This window comes from Globicephala melas, chromosome 15, assembly GCF_963455315.2.
Source record: "Globicephala melas chromosome 15, mGloMel1.2, whole genome shotgun sequence".
NCBI classification, from domain to species: Eukaryota; Metazoa; Chordata; class Mammalia; order Artiodactyla; family Delphinidae; genus Globicephala; species Globicephala melas.
The window spans coordinates 56,584,460-56,598,347 of NC_083328.1; the positions used below are offsets into that span (position 1 = coordinate 56,584,460).

The 13,888-nt window shown below is 38.8% G+C and overlaps 1 protein-coding gene across 3 annotated transcripts in view; it reads right to left on the reverse strand.

The window, feature by feature from the left end:
* The window catches only part of ATRN (attractin), a 172,207-nt gene that overhangs the window by 65,566 nt on the left and 92,753 nt on the right, over nt 1–13,888 (reverse strand). For all 3 annotated transcript variants that reach the window (XM_070043803.1, XM_030847508.3, XM_030847509.2), the window contains exons 19-21: nt 6,079–6,216; nt 2,941–3,034; nt 1,035–1,087 (exon numbers count right to left, since the gene is read on the reverse strand). In XM_070043803.1, the coding sequence (XP_069899904.1) occupies nt 1,035–1,087; nt 2,941–3,034; nt 6,079–6,216 (285 nt within the window). The remainder of the gene's footprint in view (nt 1–1,034; nt 1,088–2,940; nt 3,035–6,078; nt 6,217–13,888) is intronic.

Sequence of the window (13,888 nt, forward strand, 5' to 3'; positions counted from 1 at the left end):
TGGAGCAAGGGCTCTAGGTGCGTGGGCTTCAGTAGTTGTGGCATGCAGGCTCAGCAGTTGTGGCTCACGGGCTCTAGAGCACAGGCTCAGTAGTGGCGCATGGGCTTAGTTGCTCCACGGCATGTGGGATCTTCCCAGACCAAGGATTGAACCCGTGTTCCCTGAACTGGCAGGCAGATTCTTAACCACTGCACCACCAGGGAAGTCCCTTGTTTTTTACTTTTTAAACAGTATTTTTTAAAAACACAAGTTTTAAATTTTGATAAGTCCCAATAAATGAGTTTTTCTTTTATGAATTGTGCTTTTCGTATCACATCTAAGAACCTTCCCATATACAAGGTCATGAAGTTTTTCTCTTGTTTTTTTCTAGAAAAACACATTTATAGGTTCTAGCTGGACATGAATTTTGAGTGGACATTATTTTACCCAGAAAAGCCAGTATATAATTATAACAGAATGTGAAAACATTAGCTCATTTTCCTTTGGTTCCATAATCTGACCTAGTATGTGGATTCTCCTACAGGAAGAAAATGCATTTACCCATAAGGACCTGGTCACCTTTCCAGATTTACTGTTCACTGTAAGTTAGTCACTAGATATTTTATTTTACATATTAGTTCCTAGAGAGGTGGTTAACACAAATCAGTTTCAGAGGGAATAACTTCAACTATATTTTAAGAATTCTGTGTTTGATCGATCCTAAAATATGACATACAATGACCCCAACCACATAATGGCAAATGAAATATTTCAAGAGAATATAAATTAGGAAAGCCAGAGACGTATATCTCTGTACTCTTCCCTGATATCTGCTATGGACATACTGATATAAACCATAACCAGAATTAAAGCAGCCTAAAATAGTTTACATATGTATTAAATTTAATAGACTGTAACACATCAAATTAGGCGACACTTCTATGGGTGGTTACTATATTCCTATAGCACTTATCATTCTCAAACCATGTTAAAGAAAATAATGTTTTACTGAACTACTTTGCTTCTAGACAAATGAGAACTGCAAAAACACTTACAGTAACATGTTCCTTTGAGAGGGTTTCCTTGGTATCGATTTTCTACTTCACATCTAGGGGGAAACAAAATGAAGATTATTTTCTGTTGTTACTTAAAACAGAATCAACATTCACTTTAAAATCAAGTAGATCTTTTTATATAAACTACCAGTTTTTGAGTCAGTACAATTACATTCTTCACTGTTACTCAAATCAGATGGACTAACAAGACTTTGCATTCATTTTCAATGCTGACTGCCCAGCAGTTCACACCACCACCAACTGATAAACATTTGCCAAAGCACATGAGATAAATTCAAATAAAATAAAATTTAGATCCTATTATCACAAAAAACACATGTTCACTTTTGTATGGACTAAATATTCTTCTACAAGTGCAGTTAAAACATTTTTCAAATTGACTTACCTGTGGTTAGTTGCTAATAAAGTAATTAAGTTTTTATCCATTTTGGAATGTGTGGGTGTGGATGAGACTGTGGCAAAGGCAAACTGTTTAGAAGAGATTATGCCAAAAGATGTAAATGGTGGCTAAGTGGAAGGACAGCTATCTTACATGTGTTTTTCTCCTAGGGCCATCTAGCTGTCTGTTTTTATTACTGCAATAAAATCAGAGCTGTTACTGAAAAAAAAAAAAAACATTTTTCATATATTCATTTTTCACTTTTCCTGGATAAATTGAACCTGTTCTTTAAATACAAGTGAGAGAAGGCTAAAAACCAAGAATCACTTAAAAAATAAAAAACCAAAAACAACCCTTGGACATGGTTCATCAGTCTGGAGAAAAAAATAAGTTCTAGTAAAAAAGAATTATTAATTTCCTCATAAATATCATCTATGAACATCAGTAAAACCCAGGCTCCCACTTTACAAAGTGATTCAGGCAGGCACAATAGCTATGAACTGTGAGGAAAGGAGGGGAAAGTTTGGGTCAAGTACTTTTGCCAGATAAATAATACAAGGATGTTGTGTCTTTTTATCTAGAGTGATTATCAGCACTTGTTTATATTTAAAATTTCCTAAAGAGAAAGTCTTTCACTAGACCTACACTTCATTTCTTTGTTGTATACCATTAACTGAAGGCAGGGGTGATTAATTTTGCTCTATTACATTTTTCTATTTAAAGGAACCTAGATTTAAAAATTAAATTTAGAGCTTATTTTATGAGGTTTTCTGGTGAGGGAGAGAGAAACTGGGGAATAATCTCTCTTGTTTCAACTCACCAGGACACTAAAAACAATTACCACTAGCCTCACTATTGATAGATGGGGAAAATGAGGCTTAACACCTCATTTTAAGTGATTTGCCTCAACAGCACCCTACTCAGTGGAGGCACAGCCAGGGCTGAATCCCCACATCTGCCTGATGCTGTTTGCATCCTCATGGATGGGAACTCCAAACTCTTCCCCGAAACACGTTTGACATACTTCACCAAGGAAAATGCTAGAACAGGGAGGGTGTGTTAAAGGCAAGATGACCTCTCTACTATTAGACAACCAAAATGCCAAATAAAATACTGTCCTGGAATACCAGCTCTTCTAACTCTATCTTTTAGGAAAATCTCCTGACATGACAAAAATCAAGTCGTTACTGAAGTTAAAAGACTAATCCAAGTCAGCAAGCAAGGAACTGTCAGTGTCACTCAAACATAAAATTGTGATTTAAAGAGCCATTAAGGAATTACTGCTAAACTGACAAACTTCCCAGTACGAAGGGTGACTAAATTACACCTATCTGAAGTAGAAAGGGCAAAATTTCAAATCAGTCAACTTGGGGATCCCTCAGAGCCCACGGCAACAAGGCCCAGAGAAAAAAGGGTGGCTCTTGGGGTTCAGGCAGTTTCACAGCCCCTCGGCCCTCCCTGATGAGGTGTGGCCTGTGGCAGGAGTCCCGGGAGTGTGGTACTCACAGCTGGCACTCGTCGCCCTTGACACCCTTGGTGGTGCAGAAGCACTTGCCCGTGTTGGTATTGCACAGCGACGCGTGCCCATTGCACTTGCATGCTGGGGAGAAGGAAAAGGAAAGCAGGTGGTCACAACTGGCTTAAAAGATTACCACTATTAGAGACTTTCCCTAAAACAAATAACATTATCTCAACTGGATTCAACAGGAAAGGCAGGTAAAATAAATGCATTCATTTAAGGGGTACAATTCTTGTTTTTTAGCTAGTGATTTATCTCAAATAATGTCAAGGCAACAGTAAAGAAGCCAAAGTCACAGGCCAGGAGGAAAGAGAAATGTCAGTGTCTGCTGCCAATGAGGTCATCCCTCTGCAATAGACTTTGCAAACATCTTTGCAATAGACTCTGTTTTTCACTATCACCATTCTCTCATTCACTCAATAAACATTTCTGAAGCATCTCCAGTATGGCACACAGACTAAGTCCCCGTCCTCAGAGACCTCTGAGTGATGACTGTCCTCTGGGGGGAGGGTTGGTCTGGCTAAGCTCTGCCTTAGCTGAGGAGACTTCTCCACAATGGCCACGCTTCTGAGGCAGGATTCCAATGGCAGGTCAGTGTTTCAGCGGCCCTCTAGGATTCACACCCTTGTCTGCCTTCTTCTTCCTTAACAGCAAATGACTCTTTTCATCTCCCTCATTTAGCCACCAACACATCTCCACCTTCTTTCATCCAACACATAGGTGTGAGCTATGACAAACTTTATACTCCAGGTGAAATAAATGAATCCTTTTGCTCAATACCTTTTCACTCTACAAACTGTTTTTCTGTGAATAAATTAAAAGTATTAGGCTGGAGATAGGTGTACTTTTAAAAGAAATCCGGTGGGGAAAAAAAATCCAAAGAAACCTATGAATAGAATAGTGCAGTGGGGAAGAAAATTTATGCTGGAGTAAGAAACACTAGCGTTCAACTCTGGGTTCTACTGAGGATGGAGAGAGGTGCAGTGTGTTAACAAAAGCAAAGGCCTAAAGTTCAGTTTGCCTGAGTTTGAATTCAGGTCCCTCCACTTAGCTCCCTTTCTAAGTCAGCCTCCTCATCCATGTGACAGGGATAATAACAGTGCCTATCCTGTAGGGTTTTGGGGAGGATTAAATGAGATAACACATGAATAAAACACAGTAAGCATTCAAAAAATCATTGCTGTTATCCATAGCTTAAGGACTATACAATTCTAAGAAAAAAACATTAAAGACTTGGTGTCACTCACAGTATTTTTAAATCATGCTTTCTATTATGGATTGCGACTCTGAAAAATAAAGCTACCTCTGAGTTCTGAACAACTGTACTCGGGCCCCACAGATGCCACAGAGGAGAATGTAATTTTTCTAAGATGAGAGCTGAAGATATGGGGACGATGGTACCCTCACAGTGGCACAACCAGGCCCAACAGCTAAAGTCACACATCCTGGATATGGTTCTCAGCATGGCCAAATCTCAGTGAGACCCTGGGCAGGCTACTTGATCTTGGGGATAATAAAAGCAGCACTGTCTCAGGTAGCTACCAGCACAATGCCTTGTATATACTCACCACTCAATAATGTCAGGTACTCTGATTTCTGTCTAATGGATGAAATCTATTCACAAAGAGTGAAAAAAGTTTTACTTAATACCTTTTAATCTGAGCAAGAAATTTTACTTAAGAGTGGTAAGAAAGGACATCAGAAGAGTAATAATAATTGCTCACATCTACCTGTTATGTCCTGCTGACTGCTTTCATTTCAACAACCACCCTACTATCCCCATTTTACAGATGAAGGAACTAAACCCCAGAGAGGTTCCACTAGGACACTAACTCTCTTCTGGATGCTCTGGGGTCAGATTCTCAAGAACCATGCTAAGGAGTTTGGAGGTGGGATGTGACGAGTAGGTAGAGATTTTCCTTTCTTATTTATTTTCCTACTCAGACCTGATGGGTCTTTCCACTATAAACTAGAACAAACCAAAAAGTAGTTTATTGGTATCACTTGTCATTTTAAAAAATATAATTTGTGTACTAACAATAAAGTGTCCTACTACTTACAGGAATCTATTTGACATGTATGGGGAAACATGGGACTACTTAAATCTTTAAAAATAGTAGAAGTATTGAGGAGTCCAGCTCCTGGTTAAAAACCTACATGTGATTTTTGAGGCCGAACCATAGACAATGACAAAGGCTTTCCCTGGTGGGCCATACCAGGAAAACTGCCCTCCCCACACCAGCCTGGGTGGAAGTCTCTGAGGGGGGCTGAGTCAAGGTCTCAGGTCACCTGGCCAGCCACTCTCTTTCACATATTTGCATTCCTAGCTCAGGAATCTTCATTCCTAGGTCTCTTTATCTGAAGCCTTGGGCAGAGGTCTTCTTCAGTCACCTCTGCTGAGTTTCCATATGGAGGAGGAGGGGAACCTCAAAGAGGCTTTACCCACTCAGTCCCAGGTACTTTTCCACTCTTAGTCCTTCCCCTTCACCCTCCCTCCCGACCCCAGGGGCCATAAAAGGCTTTTTGCTGGGCCTTTTGGTTCAGGGCTCCCTTAACAACAAGTTTTCCCTGAAGCCTATGCTGATCCACTTGACGCTCAACCAGAGCACCATTCCAGGAGGGATAGTGGAACAAGGGGAGTCAGTGCTTTCTCCAGTGTAAGCCTCTTGCTTATACCATCAGAGTAAGTGATTAAAGGCTTAACTTCCTCATTTTTTTCTTTTTAATATTTATTTATTTGGCTGCGCTGGGTCTTAGTTGTGGCATGCAGGATCTTCGTTGCCTCACAGGGGATCTTTAGTTGTGGCATGCAGGCTCATGTTGCGGCATGTGGGATCTAGTTCCTTAACCAAGGATCAAACCCGGGCCCCCTGCATTGAGCGTGCAATCTTAACCACTGGACCACCAGGGAAGTCCTTCATTTTTGACTAGTTGCTTTAATGGCTACTCTGACACCAGGCAGCTCTGCTCTCTCTCCTCCAACTCAGCTGAGCTCCTGACAAGTATAACTTAAGAAATGCAATATCTGAAACCAAGTGGCTTTTTTCCTCCAAGATATACAAGTCAAACAGATGCATTATGTGCCACCTGGTTTGCAATCAGTAACCCTGAAAAATTTGACTTACGTTGACATTTTCCCCCATTGGTCGGATCACCATAGAAGCCAGATATGCAGGTCTCACAATGCTTGCCCGTGGTCAGGTTTTCACACTTCTCACAGATACTCTGATTAATGCATTTGCTGTGGCCATTGCACTGGCAAGCTGAAAGAAAGAATTTTAAGGGGCTTTTCCTATGGTAGAGCTGGGTGGAGTACGTTCCACAAGATTTATTTGCAACTATCTAAGTTCCTTATTGCTTCTAAATAATCATCAAAACTACTAAAAACTAGTTTGAGAAATAAGATCAAAACATCAAAAAAGAGCTAATTCAGGAAAATCAGAAATATACCAAGCAAGGTGAAAGTCCAGAGCCATTAAAAAAAAAGTTTTTGTTGTTATTAATTGTAAAAATAATATATGCTCATGATAGTAAATTTGAAAAATACAAGGAAAGGGAAAAAAAATCATATACAATTTCACCACCCAGAGATCACTGTCCACATTTGGATCCTTCCTTCCAATATTTTTTTCTATACAGTTTTACACAGTTGTGTTCATATTAATATTCAATTTTGATTTTTTAAAATGTAGATCACAATTATTTTACATTATTTTACCTATCATAAACAAAACTTTAAATGGCAGAATGATTTCTATGAAGCCAAACAGTCACTTAACCATTACATTTTGATATTTAGTTTGCTTTCAATTTTTCATTTTTAGAAAAATAACCATGTTTATATGTAAACATTTCTATAAGTGGAATTACTGATTCCTGATGCATACAGGAGTTTACAACTAGAAAGGCATATGAGGCCTGGACCTCTCAGGGCTGCTCAGGACAGTTGTGCACTGCATACTTCAGGTGGGGCCACTCATGTAGTGCACAACCTGTAAGCAGACCTGTCTTTTTTTCTCCTTAGCTCTATTGAGACATAACTGACATATAACATTGTGTAAATCTAAAGTGCACATTTAAAGTATACAATGTGTTGATTTGATACACTTACTGCAAAATGATGACCACCATAGCTATAGCTAACACCTGCATCATGTCACATAATTACCATTTCTTTTTTGTGGTGAAACATTTAAGATCTGGTCTTTTACAGATCTGTCTTGGTTGGTCAATGTCATACAGTCTCCACCTTGACAACTTTCCATGGCCTTGCACCTGTTCTGTTTACCCACCTGCTTTCTACCCCATCCCTGTAGGTATTTGAGTTGTTTTAAATAGACTGCAACAGAAGAACTTAAAAATGACTACATCAAATATTCCACCAAAATTGCTTAAGATCTGGGGACTATACATGTTTTTCCTGTGAAGATGAGCAACTGTGCACATAGCAAAAGGGCAAAGCACAACACACAAAAAATGTAATACCTAAAATCATTTACCAAAATATCTGTATTCTGGTTCAAGATAAAAAGATTGAACAAATGCTTCTCTCTCTCTTCCCCTTCAAGATCTCACTGAAATTACAGAAGAAACGTAAAAACAAGGGTTAGGGATAAGATGAAAAGGTGCTATGAGAAGTACTGAGAGATACTTCTGAAGCACTGAATTTCTAGCCAGAACGCCCGAAGTGGGGAGGCACACGGCACAACCAGGAACATGCCAAATGCATCCACACACCTGGTCCGTTGCTCCTTCCTTCCTCCACTGTGTAAGGAATGCAGACCATTCAACAACAGCCAGAGCAGACCAGAGCTGGAGAGCCCTGGTACTAGCTAGTCAGCCTCTCCCTTAGGATATCACACCACACCTTCACGACACCCAGTACGCATAAGCCTAGACATTCAGTTATAAATACAAATCAACCTTGAGGAATCACTAGTATGAGAAAATCATCAACCTAAAAGCACCACCTAGATAAACACACGGAACGACTAACTCTGAAGGAAGGATTAATGCAAGAAACTTAAGAGAATGAAAAATACTAATTTTAGCAAATTCAAGGAGGTTTCAGAGATCACTGCATTCATAAAATAAGAAAGCAAGCTCTGGAACAAACCTTCACAATATTTAGACCTTGCAAAATGAAAAGGATGAAACAAAATCAGATGCAAAACAAAAACCCTTCAATAGATTAAACAGGAGAACACATATAGCCAAAAAGCTACTTGCCAGAAAATAACAGGAACAGCTGTATGCCAACAAATTTGATCACTTAGATGAAATAGAAAAATTCCTATAAAATACAGGTTACCTAAACTGACTCAAGCAGAAATAGAAAAGCTGCCTGTATTGTACTTTACTTACCTATACTAAGAGATTGAATGAATAATCAAAAATCTTCCCACAAAGAAAAATCCAAGCCCAGATGGCTTCACTGGTGAATTCTACCAGTACTTAAAGAAGAATTAATACCAATCCTTTTGCAAACTCTTTCACAGTAAATACAAGAGGAGGGAACACTTCCCTACTCACTCTGAAGCCAGTACTACCCTGGTACCAAAGCCAGACAGTCATAACAAGAAGAAAATTATAGAACAGACCTATATCTCTCATGAAAATAGACACAAAATACCCACCTAGCAAACTAAATCCAGCAACACAGTAAAAAGGATTATGCATCATAAGCAAATGGGCTTTATCCCAGGAATGAATGACTGGTTTGATATCCTTAAATCAATTAGTATAACGTAATATTAATAAACTAAAGAACAAAACCACATCACCATTGTGATACAGAAAATGCATTTGACAAAATCCAGCACCCAATCATGACAAAAGCCCTCAAAAATCTAGGAATAGAAGTAAAATTTCTCAACCTGATAAAGGACAAGTACGAAAAAACTAAGGCCAACATCATACATAATGGAAAAAGACTGAATTCTTTCCCTCTAAGATCAGGAACAAGAGAATGATGTCCACTCTCACCACTTTTATTCAACATTGTACTGGAATTTCTAGCCAGGCCAATTAGCACCCCCAAAATTTTTTTTTAAAAAGGTATCCAGATAGGAAAGACAGTAAAACTGTCTTTCTTAGTAAACAACACAACCTTGTATATAGAAAACCCTAATCCACTAAAAAACTAGTAGAAATAATGAGTTTAGCAAGGTTGCACAATACAAGATTAACATATTGTATTTCTACATATTAACAATGATCAGAAAACTAAATTAAGATAATTCCATTCACAATACCATGAGGAAGAATAAAATACTTTGTATAGTAAATTTAACAAAATAAGCATAAGATATATACATTGAAAACTTTATAAAACACTGCTGAAAGAAAATAAAAAACTAAAGAAATGAAAGACATTCCAGGTTCATAAACTAAAAGGCTTAATTAATATTGTTAAGATGGTAATATACCCCCAGTTGGTCTACAGATTCAATGCAATCTCTATCAGATGTCAGCTGGCTTTCTGTTGATGTTACTGAAACTGACAAGTTCATCCTAAAATTCATATGGAAATTCAAAGAACCCAGAACAGCCATAACAATCTAGGAAAACAAGAACAAAGTTGGAGGACTCAGACTTCCCAATTTCAAAACTTACTACAAAGCTACAGAAATCAAGAGTGTGATATCAGCATAAGGACAGACATATAGGTCAATGCAATAGAAATGAGAGTCCAGAAATAAGTTCTTACATTCAACTGATTTTCAACAAATGTGCTCCCAAAATTCAATAGTAAAAAAATAGTCTTTTCAACAAATGGTACAGGGACAACTGATTAACTACATGCAAAAAGATAAATTTGGACCCCTACCTCACACCATACACAAAAATTAACTCAAAATGAATTATGGAACTAAATACAAAGAGATAAACCTATGTAACCTTAAAGAGAAAACACAGGAGTAATTGTGATTTTTGGGTTAGTTAGGCACTGACTTCTTAGATACAATACCAAAAGCACATGGGATAAACGAAATCTTTTGTATTTCAAAAGATACCATCAAGAAAGTATGTAAAGCAATTATACCCCAATAAAGATGTTAAAAAAAAAAAAAAAAGAAAGTAAAAAGAGGGCTTCCCTGGTGGCACAGTGGTTGAGAGTCCGCCTGCTGATGCAGGGGACATGGGTTCGTGCCCTGGTCCGGGAAGATCCCACATGCCGCGGAGCGGCTAGGTCCGTGAGCCATGGCCGCTGAGCCTGGGCATCCGGAGCCTGTGCTCCGCAACGGGAGAGGCCACAACAGTGAGAGGCCCGTGTACTGCACCCACCCCCCCCACAAAAAAAAAAAAAGAAAGTAAAAAGAAACCCATGGAATGGGAGAAAATATTTGCAAACTGTATAACCAATAAGGGACTTGTATCTAGATTCATAAAGAACTCTAATACGTCAACAGTAAAAAGATAATGTAATTTAAAACTGGGCAAAGAATTTGAATAGACAGTTCTCCAAACACATATAAATGGTCAATAGGATGCTCAACTTCATTAGTCATTAGGGAAATGCAAGTCAAAACCACAGTGAGATACCATTTCTCATATACTAGAACAGCAACAATCAAACAGACACATGTATTGATAAGGATGTGGAGAAATCTGAACCTTTCTATACTGCTAATGAGAATGAAAAATGGTACAGCTACTTTGGAAAACTTTGTGCCCATTATTCCCCATTTCTTTCCCTGGCCCTAGGCAACCACTAATCTACTTTTTGTCTCTATTTATTTGCCCTTTTTTGGACATTCCATATAAGTGATATCATATAATATATAGCCTTTGTATCTGACTGCTTTTGCACAGCATATTTTCGAGGTTCATTCATGTTGTAGAATATATCAGTACTTTATATTCCTTTTTATTGCCAAATAGTATTCCATTGTATGAATGTACCACATTTTGTTTATCCACTCGCTGGCTGACAGACATCTGGGTTGTTGCCATTTTTGTCTATTATGAATAATACTTCTATGAGCACTCCATACAAGTTTTTTTTTTAATTAATTAATTTATTTATTTTTATTTTTGGCTGTGTTGGGTCTTTGTTGCTGCGCGTGGGCTCTTCTCTAGTTGCGGCGAGTGGGGGCTACTCTTTCTTGCGGTGAGCAGGCTTCTCACTGCAGTGGCTTCTCTTGTTGAGGAGCACGGGCTCTAGGTGCACGGGCTTCAGTAGTTGTGGCTTGCGGGCTCTAAAGCGCAGACTCAGCAGTTGTGGTGCACCGGTTTAGTTGTGCTGCGGCATGTGGGATCTTCCCGGACCAGGGCTTGAACCCGTGTCCCCTGCATTGGCAGGTGGATTCTCAACCACTGCACACCCAGGGAAGCCCCTCAGTACAAGTTTTTGTGTGGACATATATTTTCAATTCTCTTGGGTATATACTGGGCTATATGATGGATCTATGTTTAACTTTTTGAGGAACTGCCAAATTGTTTTCCAAAGTGGCTACAGAATTTTACATTCCTACCAACAATTTATGAGGATTCCAGTTTCCTAAATGATGTTGAGCATATTTTCATGTGCTTATTTGAGTTTAAAGAGTTCTTTTGTATTCTGGACATTAGCTTCTTATCAGACATATAATTTGTAAATATTTTCCTATATCCTGTGTATTTTCATTTTACCTGATATATTCTTGATATTAGTGGAAAAGCACAAATTTAACTATTTCATTAATCAAACCACTAGTAGATTAGAAATACAACTGTAGATCCTCCAAAATCTTAGGAAAAAAGGAACAAAGAGAATTTAATCCAGTTCTGTAGATAAAAAGCTGGTTTCTCATTTTATTTTGCATTTTCCTGCTCTACTTCCTTTTCTGAGAATGACTTTATATACTTTTGATAGGAACAGGATAAAGGGAGAAAGTAGGTGATTAAATAGCTAATCCCACTAGGGGACTGTAAGTGGAAAAAAATATGAGAGACCCCTGTAAGTTAATGATCACTCAAGAAAGCAGGTTTGCTTAACCACAAAACTAAGCAGGCCTGCTTAGCAACAAAACCATGCAACAGAAGCATGAGACACGCCCCAAAACAATAAAACAATGGTGGCATGAGACCCACATCCTGCCCAGTAAGCTCGTAAGTTAATGACCCCTAAGACATGCTCTCTGCACACATAAAAAACAATAATTTATGGAAGGGTGACATTCAAAGTGAAAGACCCTTATTGTACTGAAACCTAAAATAATTTTTCTATAATGTCATGACAGTCCTGGCTTGACCATGTAGGGACAAGAAAACTCCCCTGCCCAACCTGGAGGAGGAGCTTATGATGGAAGCCTGATGTCTACTCAAGAATGAGGAAGAAGGTGGTCTTTTCCCCCACCCCATTTTTCCTTTGATTATAAATCTGTAGCCCACTAAGTTCTCGGAGTGTGGCACCCTCTTGCCAGCTCACTTGTAAGCCTCACAAGTGTCCTATTTTAATAAATCCCTTCTTATCTATCACTTAGCACCTAGATGAATTCTTTCTGTGCTGAGACATAAAGGACTGGAGCTCCTTGGAGCGCCATGGTGCTCACCCCCAACCCCCGGGGGAAAAGACACCTAGCAGTTTCACTTTGCCCACTTTTTCTGTTGGGTCGACATTCACCTTTATTTTTCTGGAGGGTAGAGGTTTACATACTCTGGATGATAATCATTTGTTATATACCCTGCAGATATTTTCTTCCAGTCTGCCTGTGGCCCTTTATCTTTGTTTACAGTGGTCTTTCCCTTATAGAAGTCCTCACAAAGAACCCAGTGCTCAGGGGCAATGTCTGGCAGGTTCTTGGAGATATTCTTATCCACTCATCTCTTGGGAGTCTTTGCACCTGCCTAGCATCTCCCAACTGCTCTGGAGGCCCATCAGTACATTCCTGAGATTTACTGAAAGTTTGAATCAAAGGTCAATTTTTCAGGGTTGGTTTCTCAGGACAGCTACCATAGCAGGTCTAGGATCAAGGTTTAGGTCAACTCAAGGTCTGTTCCTTCTGGCATCAACCATTGGAAAGGATAGGAAGGAAGGAGAAGGTGAAGGGAAAGGAGAGAGGGAAGGAGTGGGGAGGGGAGAAGAGGGCAAAGAGAGGGGAGGAGGGAGAGAGGGAGGCAGGCAGGCAGGCTGAATTTTTCCTTTTTTCTTCATGTCAAAGGGAAAGAGATGGTTTTCCTTCTCCCTTTTCTTAGAGCATTTCAGTAAGAAAACCTGTATTAAAAAACCCTTCCTGTTCCTTTGATATGTATATGTATGAAAATTTTTAAACCTAAATAAGCCTCTAGTCAGCACTACAAAGCAGAGATGTTTTTCTTAAGTGCTTAAAAGCCATCTCTTTGAAATGTACACATCAAGGGAGCCAGCCCCCCTCCCCTTGCTGTGGGAATGGGTCCAAACTGTAACCACCTGCTTGCCTTAAAGATACAAGTTTGTTTTCTCCTTTGGGTAAAGGCAATTAACTAACCTAGGTGGCCTCCCCAATTACCAGGTAAATTCAGAATGAACTGTGAAAGAATGTAGAGCAAATAGTGCTGTCAAATCCTCACATGAAGACAAGTTATCTTCATTTTGAGAACATGTATATAATGGATTATATACGCTGGGATATTTAAAAGGGTAGAATTTCCCTCTGTTTTTGCAATCTCATTAGTGGATTGCTGCGATGTGGGCCACAACCTGGTTTAATGCTTATTCAATAATAAAACTGTTTCTTTCTTTTCTACATCTGTGGAGAGGAATTTCTGGGTTGGCAGTAGATTTTATTTTTAATTTTTCCCTACAATTGCCACAATGTATTTTTAAGTAAAAAGCAAACTGTAGAACAATATATCATATGCATAGTGTACAGCATAGTATTTTTATTTTAAAAACTATACATCTAGAGGTATCTATATTATACTGTTAAAAGTTTTTCCTTCTAGAGACGAGAAGAGGAATTCTAGTTTTTA